Source organism: Opisthocomus hoazin, chromosome 4 (genome assembly GCF_030867145.1).
Source record: "Opisthocomus hoazin isolate bOpiHoa1 chromosome 4, bOpiHoa1.hap1, whole genome shotgun sequence".
NCBI lineage: Eukaryota > Metazoa > Chordata > Aves > Opisthocomiformes > Opisthocomidae > Opisthocomus > Opisthocomus hoazin.
In genome coordinates this window covers 75,327,149-75,347,180 of record NC_134417.1, presented here as the reverse complement: position 1 = coordinate 75,347,180, position 20,032 = coordinate 75,327,149, and the positions used below count along the sequence as shown (strand labels likewise).

The 20,032-nt window shown below is 41.0% G+C and overlaps 1 protein-coding gene across 2 annotated transcripts in view; it reads right to left on the bottom strand.

The window, feature by feature from the left end:
* GPR158 (G protein-coupled receptor 158) overlaps positions 1-20,032 on the bottom strand; it is a 209,119-nt gene that overhangs the window by 178,085 nt on the left and 11,002 nt on the right. For both annotated transcript variants that reach the window (XM_009945434.2, XM_075419553.1), the window contains exon 2: positions 13,660-13,765. In XM_009945434.2, the coding sequence (XP_009943736.2) occupies positions 13,660-13,765 (106 nt within the window). The remainder of the gene's footprint in view (positions 1-13,659; positions 13,766-20,032) is intronic.

Sequence of the window (20,032 nt, the reverse complement as noted above, 5' to 3'; positions counted from 1 at the left end):
GGAAAAAAGAAAGTTTCTTCTATCACTGCTCTATTTTTGTTTGGCTGTGCTAAGAAGAGTTTTCATATATATCAGCTGAACTGGTTCAAAACAGCTGCTGATTCGGCAAGCCAGACGCTGCCATTTCTGCATTCTCACCCCCGACAGGAGAGGCAGAGAGCTTTGCGGTACCCACCTGCAGCCACTCGCCCTGCGCAGCCCTGGGAACGCACCAGCCTTTGCTCCACAGTCCAGCAAGTAGGACTTTTACAGCAACCACATCAACTCCTGTCTTCTTCAAATTCATTATAGAGTAGTAAAATTTTAAGTTTTAAAGAAGTTTTGGAGTTTTTGCACATGCATTATGCTGTTAATGGCAAAAACTTCACAAGTGTGAGTGGCTGAAGCAAGAAGGAAACCAACTCTGAAGCAGAAAGCTCTCTAACGAGGTTAGGTGAAATAAAATTGGACTGGACTGTTGTGTAACTGTCTGGGTTTGGAAGAGACTCAGTCAATTTAGTTTAGAATAGACCTCCAAGAGGGGAAGACACTTGCTATACTTCAAAAACCCTCAGCGACTTAAAGAGTAACACAGGTACGTATGATGAAATGATTCAGCACTTCTGTGACTTTATCGACTATAACTTAAGCCAAAGGGGAGTATTAGATAACGTAATCTGACCAACTATATAACACAGACCACACCGCTTCAATCAAAACACCTCTGCCCAGATCCCAACAGCATATGAATGGCTAATAAGTCTTCCAGAAAGGCATCTGGTCTGCATTTGAAAACCAGAGCGAGAAGAGGTTGGGCCCTATTTGGATTTGATTTTCCTGGTTAACAGTGCAAAAAGCATCAGCCTACAACGCATTTGCGCTCACAGTCATCAGGGCAAAATAAACACCACAAACAAATGCATAATTAAGCCTTCACCCCCCCACCCTCCTCTGTGGCCCGGCTATAGGACAGCAGAAGGGACTTCACGTGGACTGGAGCAGAGGAAGGCCCAAGTCCAAGGGAGGGTGTAGCACTTTGCCGCTCCCCACACGCCTCAGCACTCGCACACTTGTACGATACAGAAGTTTCTGCCAGTGGCAAAACTCACTCCAGCCCAAAGCATTCCAGCATATTTACTGGAGGTGCTATATAAGCTGGTAAGAAAACAAAAATAATATGAAGAGAACAACAGAAGATATCAGAAATATAGTTAGGAAGAAAAGTTGAAACGCCAAAGCATTTCACTGGACTGTCTGTCTAGAGAGGAGAAAACCAAAATCAGATTTACGGCAAAGAGTTGCACACAAACAGTTTCATTTACATCTGCATACTTCCCAAAAGCAGGAACACAATCTAAAACTAAGGCTAGGCTAAGCTAGAGACTCCCTTTAAAATAAGACTGCAGGCTCAAGAGCGCAAATTTATATAGTTGTTCAGGATTGGTTTTTTTCCAAAAAAGCAAAGTGTGGTATTTTGTGGGAGAAGAAGGTAAAAGGAAAACTGTCTGATTATCCCAATTATGACACTGTATCAAAAGGTGAAAATAATTATCGGTAACATCCAAGCACGCCAAAAAGCCCCAGGGTCTCACTGTATCAGGTGGCAGACAGAGTCAGATTTCGCCTCCGTTCAGATAAATTGCCAGTGAAAGAAAACATTAAAAACACATCACTACAGTGGTGGCTATCAATACAAAGCTGTTTCTTGAAAGGTAAAATACGACCACTGTGATGTCTATAGTCATTTCAAAAATGAAGGGAAATGCCGCTAGTAAGGTAAGTGGTAATTTTATTTCAGAAAATACAAGGCTTCTCCTTTCCAAAAGAGGAAGCAGAAAAGAAAGACTTTTTTTAACCTGCACAGAGGTGCTCCAGAAGTCAGAATGAATGCCTGCCAGAAACCGGTCTGACCTCAACAAATTGGACCACATCCACAGAGCTACACTTACTAGGAGCACGCTGCTTGTACTGATGGTTAAATTGAACAAGAAGATCAATAGTACCCGAGAAGGTGGTAAAGGGAGAATGATCCACTGAAGGGTGAGCTGATTAGCCATTGTTGCAAGAGGGAAGAACACATCCCATTTGCTTTCATTCTGCCTCCAAGATCTAAAATACCTTGCTTACAGAGGATACTCAAAAAAGCTGGTCATAGAACAAGGCACAACAGGGGCTCTGAGGGCCAGCACAACAGGTGAGCAGCTCCGCTCATCTTTGCGGAGATCACAGATTACTGTCTCTGTTCTTCATGATCAAACAAGGATTAAAATCATATTAGTGAGAACTGTCTGCAATGCTCCGACTGAAACACCAGCTCCTACTGTAAAAGTACTCTTATGAATCATACGGCTATGGAACATCTGAATGGATAACTATAAACATATTCACAACTGCAACCCCAAAGTTATTTGGGACTTAAGGCAAGAAATAGGGGGGGGGGGAACACCAAGGTCTGTTCCCTGTAACAGTGTTTGTATCTTTGCAGAAAACAAATGGAATGGAATCAGAGCATAGACAAAGTCAAATGTTTGACATTTGCAACCACAAAGTGAGACATTATTTCACTGTAAGTGTTAATGTTAATAGGGTAATTCTTGTCACGTAACTCCTACTAAGAAGTAAGCATTCAGCTGTTGTACAGAATTTATCCTTTTCAAGCCCTCCTCTTCTTCCACCACTCTCTTCTCAACAGCACATTGAAGCTTGCAGCTCTAGTTTAAGGGGAGCCTTCCATGGCCATAGGATCCCACTAACATACACGGTGTTTCACATATGCACCAACTTTGCCTTCTTTTATACATCTGCGAGACATGGCAATCCTTTCTCGTGTAACATATACATATGTTTAAACACAGAATTCACTCAAGGGCTACGGAAAATTCAGAGAGAAGTGAAGACTTAAAAAAATCAATGCATCTTTTAATTATTCCAGGTGTTCCAATATTCTTACCATTTAGTAGTGTAATAACAAAGATATACAAATAGATAAAATACTTTTCTATTTCGTGCAGTACAATACAATGACAAAAATGAAAAATGTGACTCCTTATAATCATGTAATCACTGAAGAAAATATTTTTAGGTTACACTTGCAACAAAAATGACTGTTATAATGTATCATTTTTGTTAAGCAATGTTAGCAGCTAGAATAATCCACGGACGCATAATCAAATTCAGCTCTCAGTCACCTATGGAAATGAAACGTAACTGAAATACGCATTAAACTTGTAAAAATAATCTTCTTTAAGTGGCTTAGTGAGTAATACTTCATAAAACTAGCTTCTTGTAATTACACAGACTATGTAGCAATAAAGCGGTCCCTTAGAAAGCAAACATTATTATGGAGTCCTATCCTGCAAGAAACTCTCAAACTTCAAAAATCAAACTTCATTCCATTACCAAGGAAAAAAAAAAAAAAAAAAATCGGTCTGGGAGTTTTTTTACAAATGTATTCCAGAAGATTTACAGCAGGATGACCGGAGCATTTTATTTAGACATTTATTTCAAACCAGCATTCTATTAGTTCTCCATATAAAAATTCTGTATAATTGAACAACGAAGAAATGCCTCCTTCAGCTAGTGTAATGCAGTATTTACTTTTAAATGCTCTAAAACAATATGAATTCAGCAGTTTAAGCTCTACAGAGCAAATGTGTGCTCTCACACACTTAAAACCAATTTGTGTCTTGTACATATTAGAATATAAAGATGTTTTATCACGTCTTGCAAAAGTTCACAAGTTCTGGAGTGCTGTGTTATTTTAATTTCTTTCTTGGGAGACATACATACTGTTTGGTTGAGCTAAAAACCACAATGACTATCTAACAACATAAGATAGATATTATTAGTGATGGAACTGGACAAACAGTATCAGAAGTTTCTAAACTTTTCAAGAGGAAAAAAGGACATGTTTTTGGTGGGGCTTTGACTGTTAGATAGGTTTCCAGAATTGCTCAAACTGTTATCACCAACCTGTTTTCAGTTACCATAACAAAGGACTTTCTCAAAATGTCGTCTTTTCATTTTTTCCCCATAAGAAAGGATTAAAACTAATGCACCTTTTTAATCAAGTTTTATCAGTCTTTCAAATCATACAGTTTCCTAGAGCAGCTCCCTGAAATATATATTTTCATATTTCCAAATTATTACTTTTTAAAAATGTTAATTCAGGAAAACGCCCTGCTGGTGTTGGTTTCACTCTATTTCACGATGAACAGTACCAAAACATCATCATTTCAAACAAGCCAATAATAATTTAGTGAACAGCCCTAGGAGTTCTCCTCTCTCTCTAGGATGGTATCCTATACATTGTAGACTAATTTGCTCTCTTTAGAAAACTCACATTTTGTAATACAGCGTATGTTATCCAAATAAAACCCACTACCATATCTATATCACAGATCTTCCCCCCTTCCAAAGCTTTAACCATTAGATACTTGGATAATATATATGAAGGCATAAAAATATTTCAACTCTAGCCCAAGCAGCAAGCCAGTATCATCATTCAAAATCTTAGCGTAATCTCTACTAAATCAGCTTCTGAAGTACTGAAAGCAGATATGTTTGCAGCTGATAACTAAAAAATATGAATCTGAATATACTTACTCCATTTCTTCTATTGCAGTAGGAGAAAGAAGCATTGAACTTGTTATAGAAAAAGTATCTGAAGTAAACGATGTCTTAAAAAACTCACATGCACATTCTTCAGACACTTATGAGAAGTTTAAAAGAAACAACTGGTGAGCAAAAGCAGTTGGCAATAGAAGAGAATCGTGACATAAGTGTGAGTAAAACAGTGGAAACAAAGCTCAAAATGGATACCGTATTCTCCAGATATAAATCAGACAGGAAAAACGAATTGTGTGAAAGATGAAAGAAGAGCTGGCCACAGAATCACACAGCAGGCAGGCTGGAAGGCACCTCTGGAGATTATCCAGTCCCAACCCTGCTCAGAGCAGGCTCAGATAGAAGGTTCCGAGTATCTCCAACAATGGAGATTCCACCATATCTCTGTCTCTGGGCAACCTGTTCTAGTGTCTGACTACCCTCACAGTGTAAAAAGAAAAAAAGAGAAGAAGTTTTCTTCTTCTATTTCAGTTTGTGCCCTTTGCCTCTTGTCCTGTCACTGACTACCCCTGAGAAGAGTCTGGCTCTCTCTCCTCAGTCCCAGCTCGCTCAGCCTCTCCTTGTTCAACAGGTGCTCCAAACCCTTAATCATTTTGGTGGTCCTTTGCTGGTCCCACCGTAGTACATCCATGTCTCTTGCACTGGAGAGCCCAGAACTGGACTCAGTACTCCAGATGCCGCCTCACCAGGCTGGGTGAAGAAGGATCACCTCCCTTGACCAGCTTGCAACGCTCCGCCTAACGCAGCCCAGGAGGCTGTCAGCTGCCTTAGTGCAAGGGCACTTTGCTGGCATGTGGTCAACCTGGTGTCCACCAGCCCCACGCAAGCCTCTTCTGCAAAACCACGTTCCAGCCATTCAGCCCCACAGCCTGTACACCAGCACCCCGGGGTTAGGTGCAAGACAAGGAGCAGCACTTCCCCAGCCTCTGTCACGTCTCATCACAGAACAGTTCCAGCAGAACACCTACGTGCAAATGACCAAGTCATTCACAGTTCCCTATTTATAGGCATGCATGCGTATGCATTTAGATGATGTCCATACGTATACACACATATACACAGATTAGTGGTAAATAAATGTGTATATAAATACACAAAAAAATATTTGAGGGTTGCAAATGATTCAATTTGTCAGCTATAAAGAAAGCTCAGTTTGCTTCTCAGGCCAGGTCAACCTAGCTAGCTTTATTTTCAAATGTAAGAGTAAGACCATAACTGTTTTGGATGAAAGTTACAGGACTCACTTCGCCTAAATTAGAACGCATAGTTATACTGCTCCATGGATATTTTTTTCCATAGCCAACCATATTTGAAAGATGAAACAATTAACAGAATGATTAGATGGAATTGGTGGTGTAAAAAAAAGTAACTACTACTACTACTGCCTGAGGAAGCAAACAGCTAAGCATGCAAGTCAGGAACAGAGTCTGCACAGTTCATAGGAAGCTGGTGTCCTTTGCAATGGCAGCAAGCACAACAACAGTGTGTTCATCTAAGAGCAGGTGGGTGGCTTCATTCTTGACCAGAATGCTATCACAAACCCAGATCACTAAGAAAACTATGGAGCTGGTCAGACACTGGTTTCAAAAACGTATCAGGATGCTTAACTCTCCCTGGCAGTATCTGAAGCTTTGGGTGGACGCATGCTGTAATGCACCCTAAAACCCCACTCTGAAGATGATCCAGCCTGGGCCCTGCCTGGAGCACACCAGGATTCCCGTTCAGCTCACATGCTTGGCGTACTGTTCTGCAGAAACCAAACTGTGAAGAGGCTAATTTGCACACCTGGAGATCACACCTCAATTTGAGTCTTGAGTCAGGGTGTCTATCAGTTTAGAGATAATCATTTTGCCTCTGCATCCCAGTTGTAAGACGGGAGTAATAATCTTTACATGATCTCACAAGATATGGGAGTACGCGTGTTTCTTTCAAGATAAACGTATCAAATCTCACACAGGATGGACCAGATGCTTTGATACCGAAATGCTGTGTATTTATCTAATTGCATAGATCTAATTGTGTTCAATAGTACTAGAGAAATTTTCTAGATGTTGTACAGTTCTCTGAATGTAGTGATAACAAATGAGAAGCCGGAATAAAGCTGTGCTCTCTTTATGCCTACATCTGATACAGCTACTGCCACTTCACCTCTGGGAAAGGTAACTCACAGCCAGCCCGCCAAAGGAGAACGGTCCAGCGCAGCTACAGACCCCAGTCTCCTGGCTGCAAGCTCTTCTGTGGCTCCCAATAGACCAGGATCTTCTGTCTCTCACCCAGCCACAGACAGACAGTTTCTCATTCTCTCTCCATGGAGGAGCTGTTCTCTGCACCTGCCTCCCTCTGTGACTTCCCCTTTGCTCCCACCAGGTATATTTTGTCCACGTCCCCCCAGCTAAGTACACTTGTGGGCCTCCACCTCTTTGCTTCCCAAAAGCAATGGGGAGACCCACCAGTTCAGCTAATTGGCATCGCCTAGTACGATGCTCTGTCCAGGAGAAAGATCTGAAAGAACTGGTAATTGAGGCAATGCTGTCATCGCCTCTCAACTGCAAAAGAAATCAAATATCTCCCTGCTATCTTCATTTTTGTCATGCAGCTTCATTCAACCAATCACCTACTGCTTTTCACTTTTTAACTCTGAGAGAAGGAAAACAGCAGCAAATAGAACTGGCCTGGATGAATTTAAATGCTCAAGTTAACACTGCTAACTAGGATGAAAGGAATTGTGGCAAAGGTATTCTTCTTCTGAAGAAAACACTTATAACCAAGACTAGCTCCTGCAAAACACAGAGTCATTTAAATTTTATTCAAAAAAGGCAAAGACACTGTAGCTAAGCAACCTGACTCTTCCTTAAACTGAAGGTTGGTTTTCACAGCACCTTGTTTATCACTGAAAGCTCTGACAAACTTCCACCTTATTTTATGTAATCATGTCTGGGGGAGTGCCAGATTAGTTCTGGTATACTGTTGCAAAGGGACTTTTCCCATGAATGCAGATGATGCAAAGTTATTCTTAAAATAGCATCCAAAATGTTCTCTGTCTCTACTGCATGCTCTTCAAATACACTGAGTTGCGTGAGCAGCCATCAGTCTGAGAGAACAGATATGCTTTTCTGCTTTTGGATCCAAGAAGTGCTGGCTATGTTTTCTTTACCTGTGTACTGACCCAAGCCGCACCCCGTTCTGTCTTAGATTGTCCCTTTAGCCCAGGATTTGATACAGCATTTAGTATTTGTATTCTACCACTAAATACCTTGTTTTCTTCTAAGAGGAGATAGATCCTGACATATACTTTCTACCCTGGTCTGGGTACTTCTCTTGCCCTATCTTGGATGCAATCTGTAGCTCTGAGGATGATGATCATTTCCAAATCAGAAGTTAACTATATTCCATAAACCCTGTTCACCCAGACTGAATGGAATAGCTTTCTTTTCAAAATCTTCTCATTCTGACTGCATTTTTCGTAATGGATAAGACAGAAAATTTATGCAAGTAATAAGCAAAACCAATGATACTGGATATGACCCACTGGGTTATGACTTTGCATGCTAATCTGTCATGCTTCCCCTCCCACAGAGTATGTTATTAATAGCCTTTTCCCATTTTGACAAGGGCACTGGAAAGCATCTGTTTGAAAAACATGGAAAGCACTAGGTTTTTTTACCTCTCTTGCAACTCAGTCTCCATTACAATTTCATTTTTAATCAGCCCCTGCCTCCCCCTTTTTCATTTGGTTGTCTGCAACACAATGTACAGTATAATAAAACATGATGGTCCCAAATGTTTTGCTGAACAATAGAAAAAAGATTTTGGCTGTACTGCTCATTTGTTTTCCTTTAATTGGTTTTGTGTTTGTGCAGAATAAATACACACACAGTAGGCCTATGCATCTTTCTACAAACACAGATATACACACACCATATACAGACAGCAATGCAGCTTTTTTGTTTACTCTGCCTCTCTCGTTCCCTCTAGATATTTTTGCACGCTGTCATTTGTGGAATACTGTTGAAACCCAAAGGGATGTCAGCTGAGCCTGCCTTGCATTGCAAGCTGTTGGCAGTCTCATTAAGGATGGGGGAACAGCGTGGAGCCCGCTGACATATTTCATAGGCTGATGCTGCTGGTCGGAAGCATTCGGCCGAGCTCTACGAGCTCTACCGGCCGATTCCTTCAGATGCTTCTCAGCCTTCATTTCATTGTTGGTGTCTCAACAAGGACTCTAAAGTTGTTACTGAAAGTGCCAGCAGCTGCTACCAGCATCTATGGGGAAGGAATCTAATATATTAAAAGAAAAAGCTTCAAAAGTTTCAAACAGGGTAAAAATACATGTTTTCTTAGCCAGCCTTGCCTGTTCAATGAGATTACTTTTTTGATTTGTTATTGGCTGTTTTTTCTATGTTCACTAATTTCAGAATTATCTGCATCATTTTGCTCTCTACCCAATTCATTTCCATTATTTGTAACCCTGCAGATATTACCCACCTCATCTATTGCAGCCCCACAGAATCCAAATCTCTCATCTGCGTGTATTTTCAGGGAAACTGTTGCCTGTTTGGGTGTCAAGGTAGAGGGCAGGAATAAGAATGTATCTCTGTGTTTCACCATGAGTTGTCCCTTCTTCCTCCAGGTCAAGGAAAGAACACCTGGCCATCAGACTCTTTTTGGCCAATACAATTAAAAAAAAACAGAAAAATCACAACTGAAACAGACTTTAACCGCTGGTCACTGCTGCAGCATGGCTCTCCTGTGTAAAGTCTCACCTAACTTCATGCCTAACTGGACTGGGCAGTTTTCAGTCATTCCAAGGTTCGTCTAGGCTGCTATGAAATCAGGGACACATGGGTCCTGTACACAAAAGAGAACAACTCAGGGAAAAATATGACTATATAAAGGAATTTAGGTAGTCAAATTAAATATGGGGAATCTAGAATTTCCAGTGTTTGCTTTTGTTTTGTATTCAATTTCAGGGCACCATACATAAAGCAAGATATTTAACAGTCACCAACGCACCTACTGAGGAATGCCTAAATCTAAGGACAGATGGCACTTAGAGGAGGAATAGTATGTCTAAGCATTTTGTTTATTTGAGTTGTAATATTTTTTAATTCCCAACTACACACTATTTTTCTTTAAGCAAGGACTAGCACTACAACTGTTAGTCAGGTTACTCTTGACGACCTTCCAAAGCCAAATCCCAATGTCACAGTTACCATCATCTCCTAGTGATTCTGTGCCAGAGCATGTGAAGGCAGCACAGTACGTTCAACAACAATCTCTATTTTCTGGTAAAAGTTGGGTCCTATGTATTCCTTCCTTTTTTCTGTCTAGCACATACAGATCACTGGCTCACCATATGTAATGCACCTCCATCTCCCTCCTTTCAATTAATTTTTATTTAAAAGATAAACACTTCAAAAGAGCACAGAAAGTAAGAAAATTTGTCTGTGATGTGTCTAGTAGATTTTAGCCACTATAAAATTAGCTGCAATATAAGACAAAGTAAAGAAGCATTTTGGTAAGCCATAAGTGGCTTTTTTTCCTCCTCTTGTCTCCTTAAGACACTCCCTTTCCCTTCTCTGTCACTTGCTATATTTTCACAGTGTTAGGGAAGAGCGGAGTTGTATCTCTGAAATACTGAGCTTTATGCCTTAGATTTAACGGCACTAGTAGCCCGGCCATATAATATGGGCTATGCAGTAAACACTTTCAGAGCCAAATCAGAAATTCACTACAGCAAAGGTTTACCAGTCTGCGGAAAGGCTATGCTGCACTAAATACTCAAGTCACCTAACAAAACTATAGAGAGGAAGAAGGGTTTAAGCTAAGAAGAACTGGAAATACGGAGATGTCCATTCTCTTCCTTACTCTGCTGGAGACAGACTTTGTTATCTGGTGCAGAGCATTCCAGCATCAGCAGGTATTTATGTATCTGCCTCTGTGAGGGTAAAAGAGAGGATGGGGAATATCATTTCATTAGCATTTATAAGGCAAACTATGGGGAAAGCATCGTTGCGCAACTGTGTAATTTACCCTTTAGCCATGGGCCAGATTCCACTGAAACAAAGTGTGAAAAGCAGCATGTGGGACCTCTTGTAAAGAAAGAGCAGAAGCCCCCATCAGACTGAACTCTCCTGAACTGGTGACCACGGGGTAAAAGGAGGGAAAGCTTCTCTACAGATTGTTGCCAGCAACTCCCCATCCCCAGGGTCACGGTTATCAAGCAAGGAGTCTCATCCTCCTTAGGCACAATAAGGAAAGAGACACTCCCTGCTTGGAAGTTCCATTTTGGGTAAGGTTTGTATTACCTACAAATCCTTCTCATAGCCTTGTTGATTTAACACTAATAAGTGCTGAGGAGAATGAAGAACAGCTAGCAGGTTTTTGCTCTACATACAAACTGAAAAGACATTCATGAAGTGGCATTCATCTCCTTACTCATGTTATTGACACCTTAAGGCGTGAGCATGAGCCAGTCTCACATATTCAGCATCACTCATTAAAGAACTTCTGCCCTAGAAAGTATATTTTAATTCCTTTTTGCATCACAGGAACTCACTTATGGACTACAGCATCACAGTTGGCCTATTAAAACAAAAACATGCAATTGTCCAGTATGAAAAACAAAACATCCTTTGTAACATCAGCAAACACAGTGCTTCCTATTGTCAAAACGGCACAAAGCAGCTCTGGTTTTATACTGATATATCAGGTTGGATTCAACAGTAGCAAAAGTGCTGTATAGAAAAAGGTTATTGAAAACTACGTAGAGCAATCTTTGTTAGCTCTAAAGAACAAGGAAAACAGTATGCAGAATAAACAGGGACGGGGAAAAAAAGAAACAGAAACAACCGTGCAAGTGAGGGTGGTAAATAAAAGCTCTGCAAAGAAACCTACTTCAGCACAGCCAGCTTTACAACAACACACCGCAGAATCCCAACAGCAAGAACTGATCTGTAATATACATTTTAAATAAAAGAAATGGCATTCTCTCCTTCAGCAGACAGGAAACACCCACCACCCTCCCAGCAGGAGAGTGAAGCCCAGCATGCCAAGAACCCAGTGCTGGCTCAAAGCTGGTGGAGACAATGTCTCTGCATCCATGGTCCATGACACTGACCTCGGTTCCTCATGCACAGTAAAAGACCAAATCATAGAGGTGAGATTTTCCAGCTTGCCCACCAAGACACTAAAGACTGGGGAATTAAAATGTTTTTTGCAAGTCAGAAAAGCTTTCTGTAACCCTCAAGGTCTTTCATGCAGAAATTCATTCTGTACTCTGTTTCCTAAATGACACTCCACTTGCTCATGTGCAGTAATAAAAAGGAAGGTAGATTTTACTGAATGTCATATTCATGAAGAAAACCCCTTTTCATAATCAGAGAGAATTCCACAGAGAAGTAAAAACTACTTTCTACTCCCATGAAAATGAATTGTGAAGAGTGAAAAAAAATCCTTTTATTTCCCCCCCTTCTCCAACAAATTGTTCCAGAGAGAGTAGGTTTTTGCATTGTTCTCTCCAGGACACACTCTTAAGGACAGATTTGGAAGGGAAGTGTAATTGTGGAATTATATCCAGTTTGGTTTGACTCGGATTCTGTTTTCCTATATATTAAGAATAAAGAGCATGATTCAGAGCCCATTACAGCAAATGGGATGTGAATCAGACCAACTGTGCACTAAAGCCTGCCATTGATCTTTCTTCTTTATTTCCATTTTACTTTTGCCTTGTTTTTTTCCTAGTCTTTGCATGGGGGAGGGGGTTCCCCCCCCTCCTTTTCTTATTTGTTGCAGAAAGAGATACAACTTACAATCCCACCCCTCTGCTGACAATTTTGCCCACAAGACATTAGGAAAATGACGAGCACTTGCCAAAATACATATTCACACTCAGGATAATTAGCACATTACAAAACAAGGTTCACCAGATCTCATGGGAAACAATATTTTCTTCTAGGAAGAAACATGGTACTTTAAAAAAGTGTTCCCTTGAATTCAGAAGTCAAAGAGTAATTGACAAAGGAAAAAAAAATTCTTTTCCATTTGCAGAAATATTTCATTTAAAAGGTCTTTAACAAAGACTACTTGATTTCTCATTTCAAGTTTATTTTAAGAAAAAAAAATTCAAGCACAAAACACCAAAAAGGATGTTTACAAAAATTCTGAGTTTTTCTTGCCTAAAAATGTTAGTAGATTGATTCATCACAACCAACTCTTTTGCTAAATTTAGATTTGGCTTTGATAAATTGGCATTTTATAACAAATTAGGCAAACATCCCCTGGCTTCTGGAAGACAACCGTCAACTTTCCCTACATATTAATTGTCCTTTCTGAAAGCACAGAAGTGCATGAGGTGCCTACTTTCACATAAACGCCTTTTGCCTTTGAAAACAACATCATATGCCATAATAAAAAGAAAAATCATCAAATGCATTTTTTTATTAATGTTTCATTGACTGGCCTGGCTGAATGATCTATGATATGCTGACAGACGGAGCCAGACACAGACCTTCAGAAGAAAGGGGAAGCAGGAAGGAGCTGAACAGAAACATTTAGTCAGCTCTGTCAAAATGTTGGCATTTCTATTAAGAAAGAATTACAGTATCCAATTCTGCCTGTTATTCTGTATCATTCTACCAAAAGACCATGTATTTCTGAATAATTATTATTAGCATTTGAGCTACTTCTGCTGTATTTTGCAAGGCTGTCCAGTCAAAAGTGACACTGATATTAAAAGCTTATTTTGCTTTTGAGTGTAAAATAATTGTTTGACTCACAAGCAGAATTTCATAAATCATTTCACTTGTAAAATTCCTTTTCTCTATAGCTGTTCCTTCTGCACAACTTAGCTTCTGTTTTATTTAACACCAGTATTCCAAAATGCAGGCACTCCTGAAACTCACGTATACCGTAATGCCTTGCGCAGAAAGATCTTTTCAGCCTACAAGCCACATTTAAAGTCTATAAAATGGATAACATTTGTACCACAGAAAGTTATGCACAGTGGAAGACTTGTTACTGAAGTGCAGCTCAGTCCCTTAGGGACAGACGTACCTCAGAACTGTTGAGATGACACCTGTGCGTCCCCGAGAACCACCCCTCACTCGAACACTGGTCGATGTCCACCTTCTGCAGATTGATGTCGACTTTGACAACACCTCTGAAAACAGAGAAAAACAGCCTTGAACACAGCAACTACAGAAACAGGTTAAACTTCTTTGTGATGCTGTAGCCTGCAAAGTGGAGCTACATCTTTCTTCTAAACACAAAATTTGATGTAAAAACAGAAGTTTTGCGTTCCTGAAGCCACGACTGCAGAGACACATTCTTGTGTTAGACCCTATTGAGATGTATTACAACAAGATCTCAGTAAATCTAACACACTAAGTGCAAGGCAGCAGGTAAAAAGAAGTTATACACTCACAAAACTTAATGCCCTTCGCATTTTACAATGCAGCCAAGAACTAAAATAAATACATTGAACAACCTGCACTACTTTTTCTGAGGTCTGGCTGACCCCCGAGTGCAGTACCAGGGGCCGCACCTCACCCCCATGCCCGGTGACAATGACATCCTCCCCTTCGCTCCAGGGAATGCTGTTTGGCAACACAACTGGCAAAAGCCTTTTTCCGTGCTCTCCCCAGAGACACCCCGACCTCCAGAGACTTCAGGCCTCTCCCCCATGGCCCAGCAGGCACCCAAGCCCCTCTGTCCCCATCTCTGCCAGCCGACGCTGGTGTGATACCCGATACAACATCAAAAGGGCAGCACAGGCCAGGAGTGGGCCGCTGATGGCTGTGAAATGAAAAAAACATTTCCTACACACACAGGTCCTCAAGGACTGTCTGAACTGTATTACTTCTAAGTTTTTCATTAAAAAAAAAAATCTGAGCCAGCAACCCAATTTCAAAGCCAACACTGTTTTAGAAACAACTCGGAAATCACCAGATGAAAAATAGCTGTAAGACTGCAGTTGCATATCTTAAAACACCTTCCAAAATTTCCTTATTCTCTCTAAAATAACCTCCAGAATGACTTTAGATGTAGAACATTTATAGCATCATCTTGTAAGAGTACGTACCTGTGACTGCTTCATTGCTGTCTGGACTTAGCAAAAACGCCAGTATGAAACTTCTGGTAGCTGGATCATTACACGAACTCACTCATAACATAACATACAGATGAATGCTCTGTACTGATTTCCTAAACCTAGGGTACCACTCCTTTTCAGTCAACCGTTTCAGCCACTGTAGACAAAAGTTTTCATCTCCACAGCCTGAACTTCCACAACTACAAACACCATCATCCCTCCTTTCAGCCTGTGGACTACCAAAGGCACGGCCCAACCTCTATCTCCAGAAGACCTCGCTCACCTCAAAGCATGTTGCCTCTTTAATTAAAACTCAGTATATATAAGCAAGCTAATAATAATAAGAGTTACAGAGCTATATATTTGAGAAGCTGCTTATGAACAAAAGCACAATAGGCATAAGAGAGCAAGTTTTATCAAAACCAGGACAATACCACTTCCTCACACCTGAGCCCAGTACAACCAAGTGCAAAGTGTCCAAAACAGCTATATGTGGACAACCATCTTCAGACATGCTATATAGTCCTTGCAGAAACACAAGCACATCATTTAAGTGATCTGCAGAAGAATGTGTTAGGAAATTATGTAGGATAGCCAGTAAGAAGTTAGACAGTACAGGTACACTTCATGCCCCTCAGTATCCTGCCTAAAATCTAAATAATCTGATCCTAGGCACACTTAGAAATGACCTGAAATATTTGAGCACTGGCTCTAGCAAGTTCAATTTGAAATAGGACTCTTGCTTTGAACAACAGCTGCTCCAGGGACTGCTAGAACTACACTTCTACCCCAATTAACTGTTTTTGCCATGTTCCAGGTGACCAGTGACCTCAGGGGAAAAACTGCCATACTGTACAGACTAACACTTTGTAAAATGTTGATGTCAGTGGATTACAAGCTTATCTTCACCTGATTACAAGGTATGTGTCTCAGATGCTCTAGGAGTAGAGGTAACTAATGCCGCATCTGGTCTCGTGCGGATCCCACCAGCTAGGTTTCTAATATTTTCTGGACCTTTCTGAGCACAAATATTAGCGTGTGGGCTGGGGACATGACCTGTTCTGCAAGTGAGTAATCTCACCGTGGCTGCATACAGACACGAAGTAGGCAGCAGGACCAGGACCAACAGTACTCTCCCAGTTCATGTTTTATACCAGGCATCTTGGCAAGGGTCTCTCAAGGATCAGCATCATTCTGACTACTCTGAAGAAATCAGTTTATATAGTAGGAAAAACAGATTCACCTGGATACTTTCAAGAACCTTAGGTGAGCAGGTCTTTATTTCCTTTTCATGGAAGCTTTTCCCTTGCGTACATTTTGTTTTTAACTGGCAGGAGAGGAAACTCCGCTCTCCCTCTACGAACACTTCCACGAAGAGAGAGGCACAGACTGCTAATTAAGGCTAAACTAATCACTGCCAGGAGAGGAGCAACACCTTAAGAGTTTGCTGTGTGGCATACAAGCAGGCCCTGCAGAAGCACAGTGTCAGTACAAAGCGATATAAAAATTTTCAGAAAAACAACTTACCTAGAGGTTACTTGTGAGACAGGCAACACATACCAGCCAGAGGAATCAGGGACATTAAGCACACTGAGCAAGCATTTGAGTATAGCCTTACAATTAGAAGAATTAGCGGCACGTTCTAATGGGCCAAGAGGCAGAAAGCAGGGCAGCATCCTAAGGCTCAGAGCCATGTAATGGAACAAAAGGAAATGTATTTTTTGATTTTTCACATCAGAATTTATTAAATAACCTGTATCCCTTAAAAACTCTTTGCTATAATTATTTTGTTCAAAACAGATGTGAAAAGTACAGATTCATACAGCAGTTATCATTGGAAGAAACCTCCTCTGATCACCCAGTCCAACTACGTGCTCCAAGGAGGCTCAGTTCAGTTGGGTGTTTTAATACCTCCTGTAACGGAGACTTCACCTCCTCTGGGAAACCTGATCTAGTTAGTGTCTGACCTCACAGTATCAAAAAAAGTCATCAATGTTTAAATGCAATTTCTTGTCTTTTAATTTGTGCCTCTTGTACTTTCTGTCCTTTCACGGACTACCCCTGAGAAGAATCTGGCTCTGTCTTCTTTACGCTTTTCCATCAGGTATTTACACACATGTGTAAGATTGCCCTGGAGCCTCCTCTTCTCCAGGCTGAACAGTCCCAGCTCACTCAGCCCTTCTTGTCTGTCAGATGCTCCAAGCTGTAATCATCTTTGTGGCCTTTCACTAGGCTTACTCCAGTACATCCATGTCTCTTGTACTGAGGAGTCCAGAAGTGGGGCCCCATCAGGCTGGGTAAAGAGGAAGTATCACCTCTGTCAACCCGCTGGCATCACTCTTCCTCTCACAGCCCAGGAGGCTGTTAGTCTTTGCCACAAGCACACGTTGGTGGTTCATGCCAAATTGGCATCCACCAGGACCCCCTCAGGCCTTTTCTGCAAAGCTGCTTTCCAGTCATTCAGTGCCCAGCCTGTACTGGTGTGGGGGGGTTTTCCTCCATAGGTGCAGCACTTGATATTTCCCATCGCTGAACTTCACAAGGATCTCATTTGCTCCTTTCTCCAGCCTATTTTACTCTTCCTGAATGGCAACACAACCATCTGGCCCCTCAGCCACCCCTCCCAATTTTTGTCATCTGTAAACTTGCTAAGAGCACACCCTACCCTACTGCCCAGATCACCAAACGAAAATGTTCCAACAGAACAGGCTCCAGTACCAACCCCTGAGGTGTATGAATAGTGACTGACCCCAGCTATCTACACACAGTAGGCTATTGGGTTGGTTAAACACTATTTTCACTTCATAAACTCCTGTTGAATACTCCCAATCACATTCTCCATGTGTTTCAGAAGTGGTTTCAAGGAAGATTTGCTCCATTGCCTTCCCAGGGATTGAGGTGAGGCTGATCAGCCTGTAGTTCTTGGAAGATACCAAGTACCTTGGCCTTTTCCATGTGTCCTGTCACAAAGTCCACTTCCCCATTCATTAGCAGGCCCACACTCTCCCTAGTCCTAGTTTTTCTGCCAGGGTACTTCTCATTGTCCCTCAGATTCAGCCCTATATGGACTTTCGTTTCCCTAACCATATCCCCACATAGAATCATAGAAACAAAGAATCATTTAATTTGGAAAAGACCTTTAAGAACATCAAGTTCAACCATTAACCTGCGAAGTCCACCACTAAACCATGTTCCTGAGCACCCACATCTTCATGTTTTTTAAACACCTCCAGGGATGGCAACTCCACCACTTCCCTGGGCAGCCTGTTCCAACGCTTGAACACTCTTTCAGTATAGAAATTTTTCCTAATATCCAATCTAAACCTCCCTGGATGCAACTTCAAGCCATTTCCCTTCATCCTATCACTTGTTAATTGGGAGAAGAGAGCAACACCCACCTCACTACAACCTCCTTTCAGGTTGCTGTAGAGAGCAATAAGGTCTCCCCTGAGCTTCCTCTTCTCCAGACTAAACAACCCCAGTTCTCTCAGCTCCTCCTTCTAAGACTTGTACTCTGGACTCTTCACCAGCCTCACTACCCTTCTCTGGACACGCTCCATCACCTCAATGTCCTTCCTGCAGTGAGGGGCCCAAAACTGAACAGAGTATTCAAGGTGCGGCCTCACCAGTGCGGAGTACAGGGGGACAACCACTTCCTTACTCCGGCTGGCCACATTATTCCTGATACAAGATGCTAATGCTCATGGTCACCCTCAGACCGTGTGTCCATATTCCTCCCAGGTTACGTGACCCTGCTTCCATCTCCTGTGCACCTTCATTTTATACTTGAGTTTTGTCAGGAGCTCCCTGTTAAGCTATGCAGTCTGAAAATTATCTAATTTCAAAATATTTTCACAATACTTCTTCAAGAAACACTACAAAATACTTCCATTTGAAACTGAATGTGTTTTGCTTTGCTTATCCTGTTTTAAAACTTATCTTACAAGAACATTTGCCTTTCAAAAAACCCAGTTGTCTTGATCTCAATGGAAGCATATTTACCTACAGTCTTCTGTCTGCAGCTCTTCTATAGCACAGTCTGAAGTCCTGATATGATTAAGTTGCTCTGCTTTTTCCTTTTCTCAGAGCTTTATGAATTTCTGGTGTGAAAATCTACTGGCATGAGAAACAGTGCAGTCCAGTAGCAGTCATATGAAAACAATCTCTCCTGACAGTAGCAATCTACCACAGGCTTTCCATTTTTCCCCTCCATGGTGCATATTATTCTCTTTTCACTTGACTTTTGCAATATATGTTCATGCTTCTTGGTAACACCACAGTTCTGCTGAGGTAGTAACAGGGTCTGCAACTGCTTAAGGATATAAAGCTTTCAAAAGAAAAGTTTCTTTAAGTGTACATGTGGCATTTACAGAAAGCATCATGACAGTACAAGACTTTTACTGCACTCATTTGGGATGCCTTGCCATTTTAAAACACCATCTCAGACTTCACCCCACCATTATTACACAAAGTACACCAAAATGTACATGATGATATATTTCTGAAATTCTGTGATTAATACAGTAGCTGGCACAGCCTGGTTAGCCACCCACATTTATAGTTATTTTAGATTCAGCATTCGGAAAACAGAACATATGGAAGAACATATCCTCCTAGAATGTACACAGACCAACTACCTATAAGTGTAATATTTATTGAACTAACTGGGAATAATTGCAGCTCTGCTATCTTGATAGAAGTGATGAAGACAAAATATCAACTGCGTAAGAGTAGACTCAGCTTATCAGCGTAACACACTGACATTCCTGCCTGGCTTAACCCAAGCCACGGTGATAAGTTAATAACAATATTACTGGTAATTGTAGACCATCTGGCAAGTAAGTATATTTTGTTAATCTCCTTTAATAATAAACATTTGGGTTTTGCCACAATTTCACTGTGCTTACACAAAAAAATACTTAAGGATTACACGTTCATGTTTAACATTTAGATAAAGAATTAGTTGAATTGTACATAATAGATAACCATTGAAGAATGATGTCATCAAGGATTTTGTTGGGTCAGAGGTTTGATTTAAGAGGCTTTCATGTCTGTCTTAATTTCCAGTACCACTGTTTGTTGGCATGCTGTTTGCTTTGAAATCGGTGCCAGAAATTGATTTAAGCTTATTTTCCCAACCTACTGGCTATCTTGATAGTTTTAGTAGTTATAATATTTCATTGTAACAACATGTTGTAAAACCTGTATCTACAGAAGATTTTTTTTTTGCCTGTACTGTTACATCATAAAACAGCAGAAGGAGCATGTTCTCTTTCTCCCAGCCAGCTTAAACCAGAGCTGCACAGACTAATAGCCTGCCAACATTTAAATGGTGAC